Consider the following 19809-nt stretch of genomic DNA (forward strand, 5'->3'; position numbering starts at 1 on the left):
CTTAACTTATATTGTGCACATCATATGGGATATGTTCGACACGAGCACTGTCGTCCGGAATAACTGATAGTCTGTAAAGCGCATTAGGAACACCCTGCCAACATTTCAAAGTTCAATTTCGCTACCACAGACTCGTAAGTGACACTGCAACAATCGCCAACTGTGATGGGGGAAGCCTATGAAAAAGTATGATATATTTTCTAGAGGTGTGCGCGTGACCGAAATTCTCGTGACACGCGTGAATCACGTGAGTCGCGAACAAAATCTAAAGCAACTCTCGTGAATGTGCGTGAATGGGACTAAAATAAATATGTCGTGCGTGAGAAATAAAATTGGTACGTGAATGTGCGTGAATAAAATTTCTGCAAAATCACGCTAACGAAAATAATCAAGATTTAATTCACGCTCGTATGTTAACTGAAATTAATTTAACTCTCGAAATGTATTCTATTTTTCAATTTTGTTACCTTGGTTGATTTCCGTTTGGAAAATATTGTGAGTCTCGTGAATTTGTCGCGAATCACGTGAATCGTGCCTATCGTGAGTCTTTAAAAGTAGTTCGTGCGTGAGTACTGGTTTTCATTTCGTGAATGTGCGTGAGTGGGATTGGCTACCACACGTATCGTGCATGAGCGTGCGTGAATAAATATTTTGCTTCATGAATGTGCGTGAGTGTGAGATAAATTTCAGTCACGCGCACAACTCTAACATTTTCCCATCACTATTGTTACAAGAGCCATTTTATTTTTTGTGAAACGCCAAGCGCAACCAGCTTGTTATATTTTATTTAAATAAAAACGAAAATAAAGTTCTGAAAACATAGATATTACGCTTAAAATTGTGAAAGGTATATGGTGAACAATTTTCGACTTTCCAAATAGAATAAAGTGATCGTTTTTCAAATATTTTTCCAGGCACGCTGTCTCCATCGAAAATAAACAAACTGGCTGATAGACGCTGCAATATGTAACTTGCCACTTGTAAATCAATCTCATTCTATTATTAATGAAAAAAATATGTTGAATGTGTTGTGATAGTGGTATAAATGTTAATTTATAAGAATTTATAAATGTTTAATCAAATTAATAAACATCTAAACAATCGTGTTTTACTTAACCACAATGATTCTTTTACAACTATCTTAAAATTCACTTTTTCTGATTGTTTGAAGGGGCTCTTATTGGCGTCGTTCTAAATTTATTAAAAAATGCACCTAATAGTTGCGTGGTACAACTTCTTAATAGTGACGGCGCTTTTCCGACGAGTTTTGGATGTCGTATACGATTGTTTTTGACGTGGTGGGGATTCTCAAAAGCGCCGTCAAATTCAAAAAATGTTGGCAGGGTATTAGTATTTATTGGGTTTGCTGCGTTTACACACCTCGGTATGGCAGTACGTCACACCACGTATCCACTAACCTGGCGATTCACATCCGAGATGATACACAACAGTAATGAAATTATATAAAATCAACATATCAAGAGGTATTTCAACTTGGTGAAGCATTACTTAAACTTGCTCTAAAAGTTACAAGGGCAAAGTCTTTTCAGTTTTGCTTATGAAAGAGGGCTACAATTGAGACCTGAATAAATCGGAAAACAATTATAAAGGGTGATTCTTTTGAGGTTAGGATTTTCATGCATTAGTATTTGACAGATCACGTGGGATTTCAGACATGGTGTCAAAGAGAAAGATGCTCAGTATGCTTTGACATTTCATCATGAATAGACTTACTAACGAGCAACGCTTGCAAATCATTGAATTTTGAATTGAATGGGCCCTAGAAAAGTTGGCAGAAAATCCGCTTTTTTATCGACAAATTTTGTTCAGCGATGAGGCTCATTTCTGGTTGAATGGCTACGTAAATAAGCAAAATTGCCGCATTTGGAGTGAAGAGCAACCAGAAGCCGTTCAAGAACTGCCCATGCATCCCGAAAAATGCACTGTTTGGTGTGGTTTGTACGCTGGTGGAATCATTGGACCGTATTTTTTCAAAGATGCTGTTGGACGCAACGTTACGGTGAATGGCGATCGCTATCGTTCGATGCTAACAAACTTTTTGTTGCCAAAAATGGAAGAACTGAACTTGGTTGACATGTGGTTTCAACAAGATGGCGCTACATGCCACACAGCTCGCGATTCTATGGCCATTTTGAGGGAAAACTTCGGAGAACAATTCATCTCAAGAAATGGACCGGTAAGTTGGCCACCAAGATCATGCGATTTGACGCCTTTAGACTATTTTTTGTGGGGCTACGTCAAGTCTAAAGTCTACAGAAATAAGCCAGCAACTATTCCAGCTTTGGAAGACAACATTTCCGAAGAAATTCGGGCTATTCCGGCCGAAATGCTCGAAAAAGTTGCCCAAAATTGGACTTTCCGAATGGACCACCTAAGACGCAGCCGCGGTCAACATTTAAATGAAATTATCTTCAAAAAGTAAATGTCATGGACCAATCTAACGTTTCAAATAAAGAACCGATGAGATTTTGCAAATTTTATGCGTTTTTTTTTTTAAAAAAAGTTATCAAGCTCTTAACAAATCACCCTTTATAATTAATAAATTATCAAAGTGATGACACTATGAGTTATGAGTATTAAGAAGTTACGAGGGTGTACCAAATTGATGGCGTGAATGTACCACGGTACTTATTTTACTCGGGTCTAACAAATACAAAAATATCAACCCTGGCTCATAATTGTAGTAATTTTCAAGCATACAAACAACAGCGAACCTTGACAACAACAAAAACACAAATGATAATTGCAACGGAAATTGTTTAATATTACAATTAATTTATCAAAATGAATCAAAGTGCGTCTCAATCGACAGATCGAAAACAGCGTTATAAACAATTGATCGATGATGTGAACAATCTACGTAAGTAATCTTATCAGTTGGATGTTCATGTGAGTAAAATTTCATTCATGCTACAGTGAAGAAATGTTGCGAGCGGGAAAACTCGAATTTTGGAAATTGTTGCGATACTGTCCACGAGCCTTGAGTACCGTTCGAAATACATACTGGCACTACAGGGTGACTGATATGTAATGGAAAAATTTTTATTTTTCAAAAAAAAAAAAAAAATGACAACCTGTAGCGCTAGTTATGGCCGGCATGTCCATCACACGCAGTTTTTGGTCCATTACCGACGAGGCTCTTTGAGATAATCGACACTTTAATAGTTTGTAGTGGCAATCTTACTCTTCAAAATGCCCCGGCATAAAATTCGAAAGGATTGATATCTGGCTCTTGTGCGATAAAGCAACCTCCTTTTCAAGCCATTATTGGCTGACGCGTGCTGAGTACGATGGTACTAAGTCCTGTTGGAATATCCCTAGCCTACGGCCGAAATGTTTGTCTGTCTAGGTCTTCAATACTGTATTTAGGACATTTTCCCAATAATATTCGACATTTGAAAATAAATACGTGTGGGTAGTGGTCCATAGCATTACACTTGAGTGGCGCTTGAGTTTTAGTGGCCAATCGAAGGTGTATATTTTCACCTCCTTGGCAAGTAAACCGCATTATTTTATTCGCCTGTCGGTATGTTTGTAAACTGTTAAATATCAGCCACGCGCGGCTTTCGCGGCTTCTTTATTAAAATGGTGGGATTTACCATATAAATTAACTCAAATAATGATTTTTTTAACAGGAATATATTTGTTTTCCTTCGTAATGATGATTATTTTAGAAAAACTAACAGCGTAAATAAAGTATTATAAAATTCGTGATCTTCGATCCTTGGCCAATTTCCTGTTACTTGCATACCTATATTCCTTATAACCATCTAATAATGTTTTATATTTTGTTATTAAACAGAAAGCTCTATAGGAACTCGTATGACAAGTGAAACATGTCGTGCTGTACGTTCAATTATTCAAACCTGCGATGAAATACACAAGGAAAGTAGCATAAATGACAAATTGGAAAATCCCAGCGAAGTTGTTTTAGATGCACAAATTATAAAGAGCACCCATGAATCAATTTCCAAACTGTTGCTTGCAAATTCGGAATTTAATGATGGAATCTATCAAAATGCCATAGTAAGTTCAAAATTTTATCAAAATATTTAGATCTATTACATTCGCTTAATTTCTTGTACAATAGAGTGCCTTAATTTCCCACAATGACACCGAAAATTGGAAAGATATTACAAGACTTGCCATTGGCTGTTCTTGCAGTGTGGCAACAAAGTCGTCAATGCTAGGTGCCATCGATGTTGAACTAAAGGAGCGTGTGGTTAAGGAAAGACAACAGCGTAATCGTACGATTCTTAGTCAAGAGAAACGACCGGAGACTATAAAACAATTAAAACGAGATGATAAAGGTGCAGAAAAAATCAACATTCTGTTGAAACAAGTCAGCGATATATTTCGTGCCAACAATAAAAAGCCAATACCATACTATAAGCTCATCATAGATCCTCAGAATTTTATGAATACTGTAGAGAATGCATTCCAAATGGCATTTCTGGCGCGTGATGGTAATATAGCCATTGAACGTAGTAGTAATGGCCTTCCCTTGGTACGTTTGGCTTCAAAGGATGAAATAGATCTACATCCGGATACATCACAATCGATATGTTCATTAAATATGGATTTATGCCAGGTAAGATATAATAGTTTTTTAAATGTTAGAGCAATTCAAATGATTTTGATTGCTATCTTATGTGGTTACTTTGATTAATTTCAAAGATTTTCCAAACTTCTCTTGCGATTATTACAATTAATGTCCAATTTGTCTTTGCTTTGCAGAGAATGATCGATAAATATGACATAAGAAAGGCTATGCTTTATGTACCTGTTGATATCGATGATGAAAACAGTGGAGAAAATCATATGGAGAACATAGACGAAGAGGACAGTGACTAACTAACTCATGAAATTTCCGGTATGTGCGAGAATATTTTGTTGGCAGGCATATCCACATATATCTTTTTAAAGTATTAGAATAGATATTTTTACACAACTTTAATACTATTGTTATACTATACATGTGTACCTTTTCAATTAATAAAAAAAGTAAACATAATATTAATCTCAATTTCATCTTATTGCAATATTTATTGTTGTTGCTAAATAAGGAGAAACATGTATGTATTTAATAATAATAATAATTTTATTTTAAATCTAATAGAATGGTTTTTACAAATTTCAAAAAGGCCAAATTTTGTATGCTCTTCACTGATTGATGTTGTTTTGTTTGCATATTGGTTAAGTAAAAAAGCGGGCTACTGACATACACAATATGTAAAAAAGAAAAAAAAAACAAAACAAATAAATACATGATTATCGAAAAAGGCTAAGCTAATCATTTTCTTTCCTGTATAAAAGCCCCTTTTTTAATTAATTAATGAATCTTTTTGTTTTATTTGCATTGCACTCAGACGGCTATCTGGCTATAGTATAAAAATATACCTTCCAATTAATTTTCTTTACTATTTTATTGACACTCTTGTTAGTATGAATTGCTTGCTAATCCCTAGACTTTATAAGACAGAAAAAAGAGGACACACCTGAAAAACAAATGCTTCTTATATAGCTCTTAGACGGCGGAGGCTGGACTCTGAATAGAATGTTTAACAAAACAATGGCCAAAACAAACTTCAAAATAGACGTAAAAAACAATAATAAGAGCTTATTTTGTATATCGAATATATAGACTTTAATTATAACATTAATTTAACCCGTTCTTTCGATTTGTCCTAAACTCTTAGCCTTCTTGGCCAAAGTCTTCTGTGAATTTACGCAGTTTAATTAAATCATCATCGTTCACAGTGGGTTTCGTACGTGACAATGATTTTAACATATCGCGCTAAAAATGGGAAATAAAAACATAAATTAGCAAATGCATGTAAGGTAACGAAATATATAGGGGGTTTACCATTGTAACAGGCGGCTCAAACAATTTGTCGCCGGGTACATCAACCCAACTCATTTCTATGGCGCCATCATCACCCGGTGAACAAGGTACCAATAAATCATCACATATAACTTCTTTATCCATGGGAGATGGACCTGTTACACGCTAGAAGAAAATATGTATTGATTACTATTATGTTTTCAAGAGGAAACAGTACAAGGTAGATTAGTGAATGTATTATTATAAATGTATTATATAGACTTCTCCAAAAGTATAAAGGCAAACATAATCGTGTCTGTTCTGGTACACGCATGTACAAGTTACGTATGGTGTCACACTTAAAAGGTGTTCTGGCCAACACTATACACCGTCATAGACCTGAAAAATGTACACGAACATTTCTTTTGTGTAGGCTTAGTGTACATCCATCGTATGCAAAGTTAGAAGTTTTTATAACAAATAAATAACAGATTCTGAAACTTTAATATGTTTTTTATAAATATTTGCAAATTTTATTGGGAAAGTCACTTATATATGTCAGAAACCACGATTTTAAAAATCCATCTAAAATTTGAACCGAAATTTCCTCTGATTGGTGTATAAATTTTGGGGTTGTTTTAATCAGCTGATTTTCAGTGTGTTCGAAAGTACAATGTTGCCACAATTTTTAAAAGTTAACACAAAAAAGTTTTAAGCAAAATTATCTTTGATTTTTGTGAATACTATCCGCTTTCCTAAACAAATCAAAGGTCTTTTTGAAAATATAAGGTAATTAAATTATAATTTTTACAAAATCAATGGGCTAAGAAAAGTGAATTTTACCAAATTTATTGCATGAAAAATATGGCATCTTCAATTCTGCAAAGTGTTCTTGGTGCACAAATCACTGAGCAAATTAAAAAAACTAACGCCGCCAATATCTTTCTGCACAAGGAGGCCGCCACGATAGAAAATTTGTTTGCAATATTATTGTAAATAAAGGGTGATTCTTTTGAGGTTAGGATTTTCATGCATTAGTATTTGACAGATCACGTGGGATTTCAGACATGGTGTCAAAGAGAAAGATGCTCAGTATGCTTTGACATTTCATCATGAATAGACTTACTAACGAGCAACGCTTGCAAATCATTGAATTTTATTACCAAAATCAGTGGCAGAAAATCCGCTTTTTTATCGACAAATTTTGTTCAGCGATGAGGCTCATTTCTGGTTGAATGGCTACGTAAATAAGCAAAATTGCCGCATTTGGAGTGAAGAGCAACCAGAAGCCGTTCAAGAACTGCCCATGCATCCCGAAAAATGCACTGTTTGGTGTGGTTTGTACGCTGGTGGAATCATTGGACCGTATTTTTTCAAAGATGCTGTTGGACGCAACGTTACGGTGAATGGCGATCGCTATCGTTCGATGCTAACAAACTTTTTGTTGCCAAAAATGGAAGAACTGAACTTGGTTGACATGTGGTTTCAACAAGATGGCGCTACATGCCACACAGCTCGCGATTCTATGGCCATTTTGAGGGAAAACTTCGGAGAACAATTCATCTCAAGAAATGGACCGGTAAGTTGGCCACCAAGATCATGCGATTTGACGCCTTTAGACTATTTTTTGTGGGGCTACGTCAAGTCTAAAGTCTGCAGAAATAAGCCAGCAACTATTCCAGCTTTGGAAGACAACATTTCCGAAGAAATTCGGGCTATTCCGGCCGAAATGCTCGAAAAAGTTGCCAAAATTGGACTTTCCGAATGGACCACCTAAGACGCAGCCGCGGTCAACATTTAAATGAAATTATCTTCAAAAAGTAAATGTCATGGACCAATCTAACGTTTCAAATAAAGAACCGATGAGATTTTGCAAATGTTATGCGTTTTTTTAAAAAAAAAGTTATCAAGCTCTTAACAAATCACCCTTTATTTAAGTAATACAAATGAGAAAAACCTTAACAGAATAGTTAATTATGCCCACTATAATTAAATTTCCTTTAATGTATGGATGTTAAAAACTGTTTGACCAAAAACCAAAAAAAAAAAAACAAAATAAAAACTTCTCCGCCGACAAAAACAAAAACGGGAACGACACGGCGATCGTTTGTTCATGAGTAACATTGAGGAGGGATAGAAAAAAACACATCAAAACAGATTTGAAGCATCACGCAATTGTCTCCTTTTTCTTGATAAATTGCTCTTGTCCTTACATTATTCACTGCTAACAAAAATCCGGCAGGCATTTTATGGCTTTGAGTTACGCACTTACTTTTAATTTTTTATGTTTATACCGGCAAAATATGTTTTGTTTATAATTTCTGTCTGCAAATAATATGGCTTGCAGAAAAAATCAGCTGTCACATTTTTCGATTAAAAGTCCGAAAAAAGTGTTCACACGTGTGACTCAGAACAACTAACTTTGTGTGTGGTGTGTAGAAAGTGTATAGTGTGGTGCACAATGCGGTGTGACCCAGAACAGACATGAATATTTTCGAATTTTTTTCCGAACCATAGACCTGGTTATTTCCAGCTTATTTATAGTAAAAGTAGCATTTGTCTAATCCATTAATTTAACTTACTTTGAAGTGAGTAGCTGTCTGCACCTTTCGCACAGGTTCCATAAGAGCATCACGAACCACAATTGATATATCAGCGCCGGAATATCTACAAATATTGAATTGAAATCGAAAATATAAGAACAGAAAAGGTTGAGTTTTAGAAAAAATCGGTTCTTATCACAATCTCTAGGTAAATAGAGGTTTACGGGATGTACCATATAATAAAATAAATTTCAAAATAAGAAAAAGTTGACTTAAAAGAATCGATTCCGATCACAATCCCTAGCTAAAGTCTAATGCTTTCCATATGTTACAAAAAAAAAAAACTCTAGAGAGGTTTACGGGGTATAACTAGGGTTTTTTCGGGAACTGCATCCCGGGAATTTGCTATATTTTCGTTCCCGCTTTCCCGGAAATTAAGTGCGGGAATTCCCGGGAATTTTTCTTTAAAATATTTTATATGTAATAGAGGGTTTTATATGGCAAATGACAGTTAAAATCTAGTTAAAGTGGTTTTTGGAAGTATAATGTGAATGACTATGGTACCAAGTAGTAGTAGTTGACTTGTGGGACATAAATGGTCGTAGGTTCTAGCCCATATTCTAACGGGCTCCTAATTGTTAAAAAGAATGTTGCTTTTCCTAATTTATGATTGTCATATTTCTGTAAACCGGCATTCCGTTAGACTGGCAGACTGAGTAAACCTTTATAAAGGTACATTATGTAACCCACGTTTGCAATTGCATAATTTCAAAATTTCATAATTATTGCAAGGATGTTTTAATGAAATATGAAAATTCTTAACTTTATTAAGATAGTTACTTTAATTTCAAGCTTATACCTCATACACATTAGGCTCGAAATCTATTAAAAATTGATTTTAAATCCGTTATTTATAAAGTGGATTATGGAAGTGTAATGCCAATGAGGTATTAAGCGATAGTGTTTTGCTTTTAGGAATATTGACCGAATATGTGCACATAGTGACCCCGTTTTACGATGGTGAAATCGAAATAAGTTTCTTTCATTTCCAAACAGTTCTTTAATGTTCAAAACATCCCTCTATACTAATAGTGTGCTTCCGAAAACTATACCCAAAGAGACTGTCTTAACCAGGGCTGTGGAGCCGGAGTCTGAAGATTTTGCTGGAGTCGGAGTCGTAAAAATTTTGCTCGACTCCGACTCCGGCTAAACCAAATTTTTTAAAACACTTCACATTTTTGTAGCTAAGCAAGTTTTTATGCAAATTAGTCTCCAATGCGTTATTCATTCGATCAATATACAGCATGATTGTAAATGAAAATCAACTTCCAATTACGGCTATCTTTTGATGTTTCCTAGAATGTTAGACTAGCAGATGGGCTGGATCGATCCATTTTAATACCCGAAATTATTATTTTTTTTTAAATTTTATTTTAAGGCCATATACATATGTGGAATATTGACAGAAAATTTTTTCAAAGTTGCTTTTTATAGAAAAGTTTGTCAAAATGTTATTTCTATAAAAAGTTTTGTCAAAATTTTATTTCTATAGCAAATTTTGTCAAAATTTTATTTCTATACAAAATTTATTCAAATTTTTTTTTACTATAGAAATATTTTTTTCTATAGAAAATTTAGTCAAAATTTTATTTCTATAGAAAATTGAGTCAAAATTTTGTTTCTATAGAATATTTTGCAAAATTTTATTTCTATAGAAAATTTTGCAAAAGTTTGTTTGTTTTAAATATACTACAGTTGTAAATATACTCCCTTGTAAAGAAGTTCACTGTTCTTTAAATTTAAATTAATTTCCCTGAAGACGAGCATTGGAGATGTCTCGAAATATTGGAAAATTTTAAATATAAAAATACAACTCAAAAAACAACAACATCTGTTTTTATTCACATGACCTCAAGCCGAACTAAGCAAATATAATTTTATTTCTATTGATATTTTATTTCTATAAAAATTGAAGTCAAAATTTTATTTCTATAGAAAATTTTGCCAAAATTTTATAGCAATAGATTGTTTATTAGAAAATTTTGTCAAAATTTAATTTCTATAGAAAATTTAGTCAAAATTTTGTTTCTGTAGAATATTTTGCAGAATTTTATTTACTACACAAAAATTTTTCTAAAATTGTACTTTTATTGATAATTTTTTCAAAATTTCATTTCTATAAGAAAAAATTGTCAAATTTTATTTCTATAGCAAATTTTCTCAAGAATTTTTTTCTTACTGATGCTCACTGCTATAAAAAATGTATTCAAAATTTTATTACTATAGAAATATATTTTTCTATATAAAATTTAGTCAAAATTTTATTTCTATAGAAAATTTTGCAAAATTTTATTTGCTACACATTTTTTTTAAATTGTATTTCTATTGGTAACTTTTTCAAACTTTTATTTCTATAAAAATTTTTGCCAAATTTTATTTCTATAAAAATTCTATTCAAAATTTTATTTCTATATATTTGGTCAAAATTTGATTTCTATAAAAAATTTTGCCAACATTTTATTTCTATAGAAAATCTAGTTAACCAGTGTATTCCTGATATCTTAGGATGTTCCTTCAGGAACTATATTAAGATGAAGTCTGTTTTTCACTTTTACAAAATTTTTAAGTACGGGAAGCCGGAAGTTTTGACCCGTGAATTTACATTTATTAATTCAACAAGAAATGTACAGATTGATGTACCGAGAATTCAGTCTAATATATACGAACAATCCTTTCTGGTCCGAGTTTTTCTTTTGTGGAATCGATTGCCTTCTGATCTAAAAGTTTTCTCTAGTTCTTGTAACGAATATAGAAGGAAACTAATTGACTATTTGAATAATATGAGTACGGTAAACTGAAGCATTGATGTCTGGCACTTATAGGACTTTTTATTCTTTTTTGTATTAATTATATTATATTCATGTGGTTGGGGAGCCATATACTTTTGTTATAAAATAATTTCAATGTATTTAAAATTAGTTTTACAATATCTAACATAGCTTCTTTATTACAATACATGTATAATAGGCCTTTAGTGGCTTCCTTTGTATTGATGTTTAATAAATGAAATGAAATGAAAATGTAGTCAAAATTTTGTTTCTGTAGAAAATTTTGTAAAATTTTATTTACTAGACAAAAATTTTTCCAAAATTGTATGCTCACTGCTAAGTCGAAAACTTGTAGAAATGACTCAAATTTTTCAATGAATGAATCATAAATGCATTTTTGCGAAATTGTCTAAACAATTATAAATATTTCCCAAATATTGCCCGAGATTTTGTAAAGTCTGATTTGAGATTTTATCAAAATGTAGAAATACAAAGTTGTGCAGAGTATATTATAATCTGCCCGCCCGACTTTAGACTTTCCTTGCATTTTTATTTTTTGTTAAAATTGTGTTACGTCCCATAACGTTAGATTTAAATTTAAAGTACATAGATTTTGTAGAAGTATATACAATTTTGTCTAAATCGATTCAGATTCAAATTCATGCATATGGGAATATAAACCTTTATATAGCTCGCAACAAATTTAAAGAATTTGAGATAGTATCAATAATTTTGGTCCACAAATACATATACTGTTGGTATCTTCTCATATTATGATGGGTATTTATAGCATTATTTTATTTATTAAACATTGCCCTAAATTTGAAATATAGAGTTTAATTGGCATCTAATGTGAAATCAATACCTTTTTTTTGCACACATAAATAAATACGATACTTTATATCGATCCACTTACGGTAACCCACAATAGAACTACAAATTAGTGGTATTAAAATGAGATTTAGTTATAAAGGGTGATTTGTTAAGAGCTTGATAACTTTTTAAAAAAAAAAAACGCATAAAATTTGCAAAATCTCATCGGTTCTTTATTTGAAACGTTAGATTGGTCCATGACATTTACTTTTTGAAGATAATTTCATTTAAATGTTGACCGCGGCTGCGTCTTAGGTGGTCCATTCGGAAAGTCAAATTTTGGGCAACTTTTTCGAGCATTTCGGCCGGAATAGCCCGAATTTCTTCGGAAATGTTGTCTTCCAAAGCTGGAATAGTTGCTGGCTTATTTCTGTAGACTTTAGACTTGACGTAGCCCCACAAAAAATAGTCTAAAGGCGTCAAATCGCATGATCTTGGTGGCCAACTTACCGGTCCATTTCTTGAGATGAATTGTTCTCCGAAGTTTTCCCTCAAAATGGCCATAGAATCGCGAGCTGTGTGGCATGTAGCGCCATCTTGTTGAAACCACATGTCAACCAAGTTCAGTTCTTCCATTTTTGGCAACAAAAAGTTTGTTAGCATCGAACGATAGCGATCGCCATTCACCGTAACGTTGCGTCCAACAGCATCTTTGAAAAAATACGGTCCAATGATTCCACCAGCTTACAAACCACACCAAACAGTGCATTTTTCGGGATGCATGGGCAGTTCTTGAACGGCTTCTGGTTGCTCTTCACTCCAAATGCGGCAATTTTGCTTATTTACGTAGCCATTCAACCAGAAATGAGCCTCATCGCTGAACAAAATTTGTCGATAAAAAAGCGGATTTTCTGCCAACTTTTCTAGGGCCCATTCACTGAAAATTCGACGTTGTGGCAGATCGTAAGTCTATTCATGATGAAATGTCAAAGCATACTGAGCATCTTTCTCTTTGACACCATGTCTGAAATCCCACGTGATCTGTCAAATACTAATGCATGAAAATCCTAACCTCAAAAGAATCACCCTTTATTACCCGGAGTCGACTCCGGAGTCGGAGTCGAACTGATGAAAAATGCTGGAGTCGGAGTCGGAGTCGAGCAAAATTGGCTCGACTCCATAGCCCTGGTCTTAACCATTGTAAAAAAATTTTGTATTACAAAATATTTCGTATTTTAGTATGATTTACGGCTAATGTAAGAGATCAACAGAATATATATTGTTAGTTGCCAGATAGCGCCTTATAACCATAGTTTTAGGCGATTTTCCCTTTGACCGGGATCCCGGGAAATTAAAAAAAAATACCGCTTTCCCCGGAATAGAAAAAGTCCGGGAAAAAGAAAACCCTAGGTATAACGTATAAAAAATTCAAATTTCAAAATAAAATCAATACTGCCAAATATTTTTAGCAAAAATTCGTGAGCGAGTGGTTGGTGGAGAAAAAACGGTGGGCCGCTTTATCTTCTTACCTTGACGATTGGTTTTTCGTAAAAATTTGGTGGACCGGTAGAACCGGTGTTTACAAGCCCCCAACAACCGGCATTCGGTTTTTATATATTTCGTGGTAAAATTGCCAATTCAACGTCAAATTTAGGCATATACATTTGGGTTTTTAATTTATTTAGGCATAAACATCTGGTGAAGCATTCGAAATCAGGTGCTGCACGTAGACAGCCACCATACATATCCTGACAAAAATCGCCAAAACCGCAAACGTCAAAAAATCTTCAAATATATTTCGTTTATACAAAATTCCATTTTAGTCTCATAGTTTTATCTGACTGAAATTTCGACAGTAAGAGTTTAGGAAAATTTTAGGGTAGTAGTCTTCCTGAATCGGAAGAGAATTAAGTTCAAGGCTAACCAAGAGAACGGCGAGTATAGACCTATCCAAGAGTAAACAAATCTTTCAACAATTTTGGCTGCATTTATGCTGGAGACGTTCGGAGTCTTCTGTTTTAAGTTGGGTCACACTAACTCCAAAACGTACAATTTCCCATATAAATGCTAAGAGAAATCAGACGCAATGTCGAATCCACTCCTGCTTTTACTCCTGTTAAAAACAAAAATACAATGTTCTGTTCCCTTATCTTTCTTTCGTATTCCAAATGAATTTGATTTTGGTTCTTCTATTTCGAAAGCAAGTTACTTTATATTTTCAAGCCTGATCTGACTTAAATTTCGGCAGCAAGCGTATAAGAGAATTTTAGGATAGTAGGCTTACTGAATCGGAAGAGAATTAAGCTCTAGGCTATCCAAGAGAAAGACGATTATAGACCAATCTCTTGAATGCCTGTCCTAGTTAGAAATAAAACACTGTACTAATGATAGCAACTTTCCAGAAATTATTAAAGCAGAAGGCAGTCGCTTAATACGAGGTAGTCGAACCCTATTTCCTCAACTTCACACTTAAGCCATACCATCTCAATTCATACATCAAGGCTTAGATGTGAAAAATTCCATTAAACTACTGTGAGCGTCAAAAGTGTGTCAACACCCTTAAACATTTCGCTTCTCGTAGGGTTACTGAAAAAATATAAATTATATATAGGTTTTAATCGATCAAATTAAGTTTTATTCCAACCTATGAAAATAAAAGTAAAAAAACAACAACAACTTTGCAATATTTTTATACCCTTCACCACTACTGTGGTACAGGGTATAATAAGTTTGTGCATTTGTATGTAACACCAAGAAATAATTGTCATAGACCCATCTTTTAGTATACCGATCGGCTTAGAATTAAATTCTGAGTCGATTTAGGTCGCAGTTTAAGTCCGATCGTCCTCAAATTTGACATAACGTCTTTCTTCGGATAGAAGACAATCGCTATTGATGTTGGAAAAAATCGGTTCAGATTTAGATATAGCTGTCACATATAGTTATCACCGATTTGATCATAATTCACGTATTTATGAACCGACGTTCAATGAACAAAACCTCCAAACTACGGTGAAACATGGTGGAGACTCAGTTATGGTCTGGGGATGTTTTCCATGCTCTGGGGTTGGAGAAATTGATTTTATTGAAACGACAATGAATGCGAAAGGTTATTTAGATGTTCTAAACAAAACTGTGACACCAAGTGTTGCTAAATTCGGTTTGAATATTCCAACAGGACAACGATCCCAAACACATATCTCGCTCAGCGAAGGAATGACTTCTATACAGAACACCAAAAATAAATAGATCACCCCCCATGCGTGAAAAATTGACTTTTTTATATAAATGTTCCTAATAGTGAATATTGCAATATTTTTTTATTTACTTTATGTTGAATGTTTGAATAAAAACTGTACATTTTTTATATTTTTCCAAAAATCTGACAAGAACTCAAATGTTTCTAGGTGTTGACACACTTTTAACGCTCATAGTATATGCCAAAAACTTTTGATTCCCTTTCAAACATGCAAAGCTAAACATTTGAAGACTAATATATTTTTCCAAGTCTTGTCAAATTATGGATGGAAAATAATTCAAGCCATTGATTGCGAAAACATTTATATTTCTAAATTAATTGGTTCAAAAAAGTAACCACGAAAACAAGCTGGTTTTCAGATTGAACCTATTTTGCTGTTTTTCAACCGAATAATGAACGTGGAGTTATGCGATATGGCCAAAGAATTTGGTCCAGATTTTCTATACAAAACCCTTCAAAATCACTTTCGTGTGGCACGAAATACAATTAAAAAACATCTAATATTTAAACTATTTTAATTAAGCTTGTCGACAAAATAGGTAGTTTATAGAGTCTATTTGCAAATAAAATGCATTGCAGAAAAAACATCTGATGTTTATATTTTTTGTTCGGAAGTCCGAAAAAAGTGTGTGTCAGAACAAAAAACAGTACAGTTTCCAAACCAGATTTTCCAAAACCAATACTACATCTCAGATTGTTTTCCTAATTTTATATGCTAAATTTTTAAACAATGGTATATACCACCAGAAATTAGAAAATATTCAAATTGACTTGGAACTTACCCATCGGTTTTTCCAGCTAACTCCTTCAAATTCTCCTCTGTCAAAACATGTGTTGTATTGCCCAAATGAATTTTAAACATTACCAAACGAGCATGAGCTTCAGGCAAGGGTATGTAAATACGTTTTTCAAAACGACGACGAATAGCCGAATCCAAAACCCATGGAATATTGGTGGCGCCCAACACCAAAATACCATCCGTGTCATTTCCTACGCCCTGCATTTGAACAAGAAATTCCGTCTTGATACGACGCACACTGTCGTTCTCGTTATCTGAACGTGCCGAACACATTGAATCGATTTCATCGATAAATATAATGGAGGGTTTATGTTGACGAGCCAATTCAAAGAGATTCTTAACAAGTTTCTCAGATTCACCCAACCATTTTGACATCAAATCAGAACTGGATACCGAGAAGAATGTAGAGTTGTTTGCTTCCGTTGCCACAGCTTTGGCCAGATATGATTTACCGGTACCAGGTGGGCCAAAGAGTAAAATACCCTTCCAGGGGATACGTTTGCCAGTAAAGAGATGAGGAAATTTAATGGGTAGAATGACAGCCTCTTTCAAGGCCTCTTTTGCTGCATCTAAGCCGGCTACGTCAGACCACTTAACATGGGGCTTTTCGATGACGATGGCACCTTCCAATTTACTTTGTAGTTTTTTCTTTTCCGGATCTTCACCATCCGAATCACTATCACTTTTCTTATCTTTGTCGTCCCTTAAGAATAGAGTCAATATATCAGAATTTTAACAAACAAAACTGAGAAATCTTTAAACTTACTTAGAACTGGAATCACCCTCCTTTACAGGTTTTTTCTTGCCCTTCTTCAGATACTCCTTAAGTTTTTCCGCCCTATCCAAATATTGTAAACATTTAGCTCTAATAGAATCCTTAGCCTTTTCACCTTGAGCCTCGTCTATAACAAGTAAAAATGATTCATACTACCCAAGGCTCAAAGATATATTATTCCTTACATTTTATGGCATGAAGAAAATACTCCACTCCATGTTCATACAAACGTAAAGCCTCCGCATAATTCTTATTACGATCTTCCTCAGTGGCTCTTGTCACTAAATCAATGGCTTTTTGGAGCGTTGTACCACTAGCCATGACCAAAGCTCCTATAAATAGTAAAACTATAAATCAATATATTTTGGAACGAGTTAGTACGAAGGAAAGGGCCGAATTGTCACTCCATTAGTTGCAGTGACATCATAATATCTACATTGTTGCTGCTCTTTTTGACATTCTTAGGATACCATCACAAAACAACTGAACGTAATGCAATGAAATGAAGGCAACTCAAAACATTGATGGATGACTAATCATCATCATCATCTCATATAATATTTTGTTTTTTTTAAACTAAATTCTTAAACAAATCACAATTATTCTACATACTTTTTTATATTCGTTTTCTTATGTGTTTACTTTTTGCGTCTATGCAATTATTGGCAAGTAATATCTTTCCTCTTAAATCTTCTACCACCGTAAAAATTCAGCACAAAAACAAAAATGACGACTCCGTTGACTGGTAAATCGATTACGATAACTAAAGCAGCGGTTAAAACTACGTAAACGTATTGTTAAAGTATTGCAACGTAACAATTATTACATTTCCCGCTTGTTCGGCAAGAAGCCATTGTCGCATTTTCGCTTTTTATATAAACAACTACAAGGTGGACTGGTTATTTAAGAGGAGATAAGTAATCCTGGGAATAGTCGAATAATTATAACACAGATAACTGGTTGCCTGTAAAATCGATGCGGGAGAACTCTCTTATTTGCTGGACAATTTTTACAGCTCTCTGAGATAATTATCCGTTATTTTGAAGAACAAACAAAGCAACAAAGCTCATCTCAATACTTTAGAATTTTCAGAAACTCATAATTTAGTTAGTTTTCTGTTGGTTTCGTAGCAAGAAGTTTTTTGCAGAGCATTAAAAAACAATTTAATAAAAACGTGTTTGGATATATTGCGGAAGTTTTTTAGTAAGTACACTAATAATATGGTATACATTTTGCATTATTTTGTTAATTGTATTATTTATTTTCAGGTACCACTATATCATTCAGATACACATGCTATGCGGTGCGTTCCCGTAAAGACACCTTTCTATTATGTATTCAAATTAAGTTTTATATTTTGTATTTTTCAATTTAACGTTTAAATATGTTTGTGAAATATATTTAGTTTTAATTTAATATAATTCATGTTAATAAATAAATTAAAATAATCAAATTATATTTTAATCGATTTGTGGTATACTTATTACAATACTGAAATTAAGGTATTTATATATGTATCCCACAGTTACTATTTATTTCTTGGGCTATACGTAATGCTAAGGATATCCAATTGGCTCCCTCCAATGACATCCCCATGTTAAATTCACCAGTTAAATACATGTCGAGTAGATTTGGTAGTAACTAGTGGTACATATTGGTGATAGGTGAATTTGATAGTCAATAACTAGTTACTTGAACAAACGGGTTACTTCTATTCAGATTAATAAAAATTTCTAATACCTCATTCACATTACACTTCTAAAATCCACTTTAACTAGATTTCAACTGTCATTTGCTTTATAAAAAATGGATTTCAAATCTACTTTTAGTAGATTTCGAGCCTAATTTGAATGGGGTATAATACAAATGTATTCGGCCATGAAGGCTTAGTATTACTGAATAAAAACTGATAAATAAATAAATAAATGCTACGCTCTCATACAAAAATTACTGGAAGAATAAAAAGGTGCCCTCTAAATTCTGTACAAATAAAGTAATACCTAAAAATTCTGTACTTTTCAAGTCATCCCAACAAACACAAGGATGAGTATTTTTCACATGTAACACCATATCAATTTCCCTGCCAACATTTTTCGAATTTGGGGGCGCTTCTGAGAATCCCCACTACGTCGAAAACAGTCGTGTACGATTCCAAAACTCCTCGGAAAAACGCCGTCACTATTAAGAAGTTGTACCACGCCAAGTTACTACAAAAAACTATCGCATGAGTGCAATTATTAGGAGCCCTTCTGGATACATTTATAAGGACGCCAATAAGAGCCCCTTAAAACAATCAGACAAAGTGCATTTTAAGATAGTTGTAAAAGAATCATTGTGGTCAAGTAAAACACGATTGTTTAGATCCCAATAAACACAAACGTTTGAAAAATGCTAAATTTCAACAATTTTTCAAACATGTTTTCAAAGGATTAGGATAATATTCAAGTTGAGAAATTGTTGAGAAAATCGCGTTCTCAACAAAAAACAGACATTACCCTCAACAGTGAAATTCAACACATTAGCAATAATATCTCAAGTGTTATCCTCAAATTGAAATGCATCGCTACTCAATAATTTGTCAAACAATTTTCGATGCGAGTCAAATTCAAAATTAACATCGTTGCAAATACTTTTCAACCTAAATTTGTATGAATGATATCCCCACTTCAAATTGAAAGTCAAAGCCAAAATTCTATGAATTTTGTATAATTTATTTATTTTTATCAAAATAAAATATATAATAATACACTACACTACATAATACACTACAATAACAAATGATAAATAATAATCTTATTAAACATATCAACAAATAAGAAAAAAAAAAAAAAAAAAAAAAAAAAAAAAACTTTAAATATCTTAAACATTATTAGTAAACACTTTTGCATTGATAATTCGATTTCCTTCCTTTTGGTGTCATAAAACAGCATTAAAATTTATTAACATG

At 33.4% G+C, this 19809-nt stretch overlaps 2 protein-coding genes and 1 long non-coding RNA gene across 4 annotated transcripts; 2 read left to right on the forward strand and 1 right to left on the reverse strand.

Moving 5' to 3' along the window:
• Window positions 1-2699: 2699 nt before the first annotated feature.
• On the forward strand, window positions 2700-5047 carry Nse4 (SMC5-SMC6 complex kleisin component Non-SMC element 1). The gene is made up of 4 exons (XM_075302446.1): window positions 2700-2881; window positions 3824-4047; window positions 4112-4612; window positions 4759-5047. Exons 1-4 carry the CDS (start codon window positions 2806-2808, stop codon window positions 4873-4875), a joined length of 918 nt encoding a protein of 305 aa, XP_075158561.1. The 5' UTR covers window positions 2700-2805; the 3' UTR covers window positions 4876-5047.
• Window positions 5033-17622, reverse strand: Vps4 (vacuolar protein sorting 4). 2 transcript variants are annotated; one of them, XM_075302444.1, is made up of 7 exons: window positions 17475-17622; window positions 17048-17194; window positions 16854-16989; window positions 16071-16790; window positions 8428-8512; window positions 5888-6031; window positions 5033-5818 (listed from the first exon to the last, which is right to left on the reverse strand). In XM_075302444.1, the coding sequence occupies exons 2-7, from the start codon at window positions 17181-17183 to the stop codon at window positions 5717-5719; spliced, it is 1323 nt and encodes a 440-aa protein (XP_075158559.1). In that variant the 5' UTR covers window positions 17184-17194; window positions 17475-17622; the 3' UTR covers window positions 5033-5716. The 2 variants fall into 2 exon arrangements, with proteins under 2 accessions (XP_075158559.1, XP_075158560.1); XM_075302445.1 differs by having other exon boundaries at window positions 17048-17209; window positions 17475-17608.
• Window positions 17623-17693: 71 nt separating this feature from the next.
• Window positions 17694-18320, forward strand: LOC142231801 (uncharacterized). The gene is made up of 2 exons (XR_012720925.1): window positions 17694-18065; window positions 18131-18320. It is a non-coding gene; the product is annotated as an uncharacterized LOC142231801 (long non-coding RNA).
• Window positions 18321-19809: the final 1489 nt, after the last annotated feature.

This window comes from Haematobia irritans, chromosome 3 (genome assembly GCF_050003625.1).
Source record: "Haematobia irritans isolate KBUSLIRL chromosome 3, ASM5000362v1, whole genome shotgun sequence".
NCBI lineage: Eukaryota > Metazoa > Arthropoda > Insecta > Diptera > Muscidae > Haematobia > Haematobia irritans.

What these genes read in the sequence shown, in the direction of transcription:
- Nse4 (XM_075302446.1), top strand. Translation starts at nt 2,806, where the DNA reads ATGAATCAAAGTGCGTCTCAATCGACAGATCGAAAACAGCGTTATAAA. An exon ending in GAATCTATCAAAATGCCATA is followed by an intron (nt 4,048 to 4,111) that starts GTAAGTTCAAAA and finishes CTTGTACAATAG; the next exon opens with AGTGCCTTAATTTCCCACAA. An exon ending in TAAATATGGATTTATGCCAG is followed by an intron (nt 4,613 to 4,758) that starts GTAAGATATAAT and finishes TTTGCTTTGCAG; the next exon opens with AGAATGATCGATAAATATGA.
- Vps4 (XM_075302444.1), bottom strand. Translation starts at nt 17,183, where the DNA reads ATGGCTAGTGGTACAACGCTCCAAAAAGCCATTGATTTAGTGACAAGA. An exon ending in TTTTCTTCATGCCATAAAAT is followed by an intron (nt 16,990 to 17,047) that starts GTAAGGAATAAT and finishes TACTTGTTATAG; the next exon opens with ACGAGGCTCAAGGTGAAAAG. An exon ending in TTGAGCCGCCTGTTACAATG is followed by an intron (nt 5,819 to 5,887) that starts GTAAACCCCCTA and finishes TCCCATTTTTAG; the next exon opens with CGCGATATGTTAAAATCATT.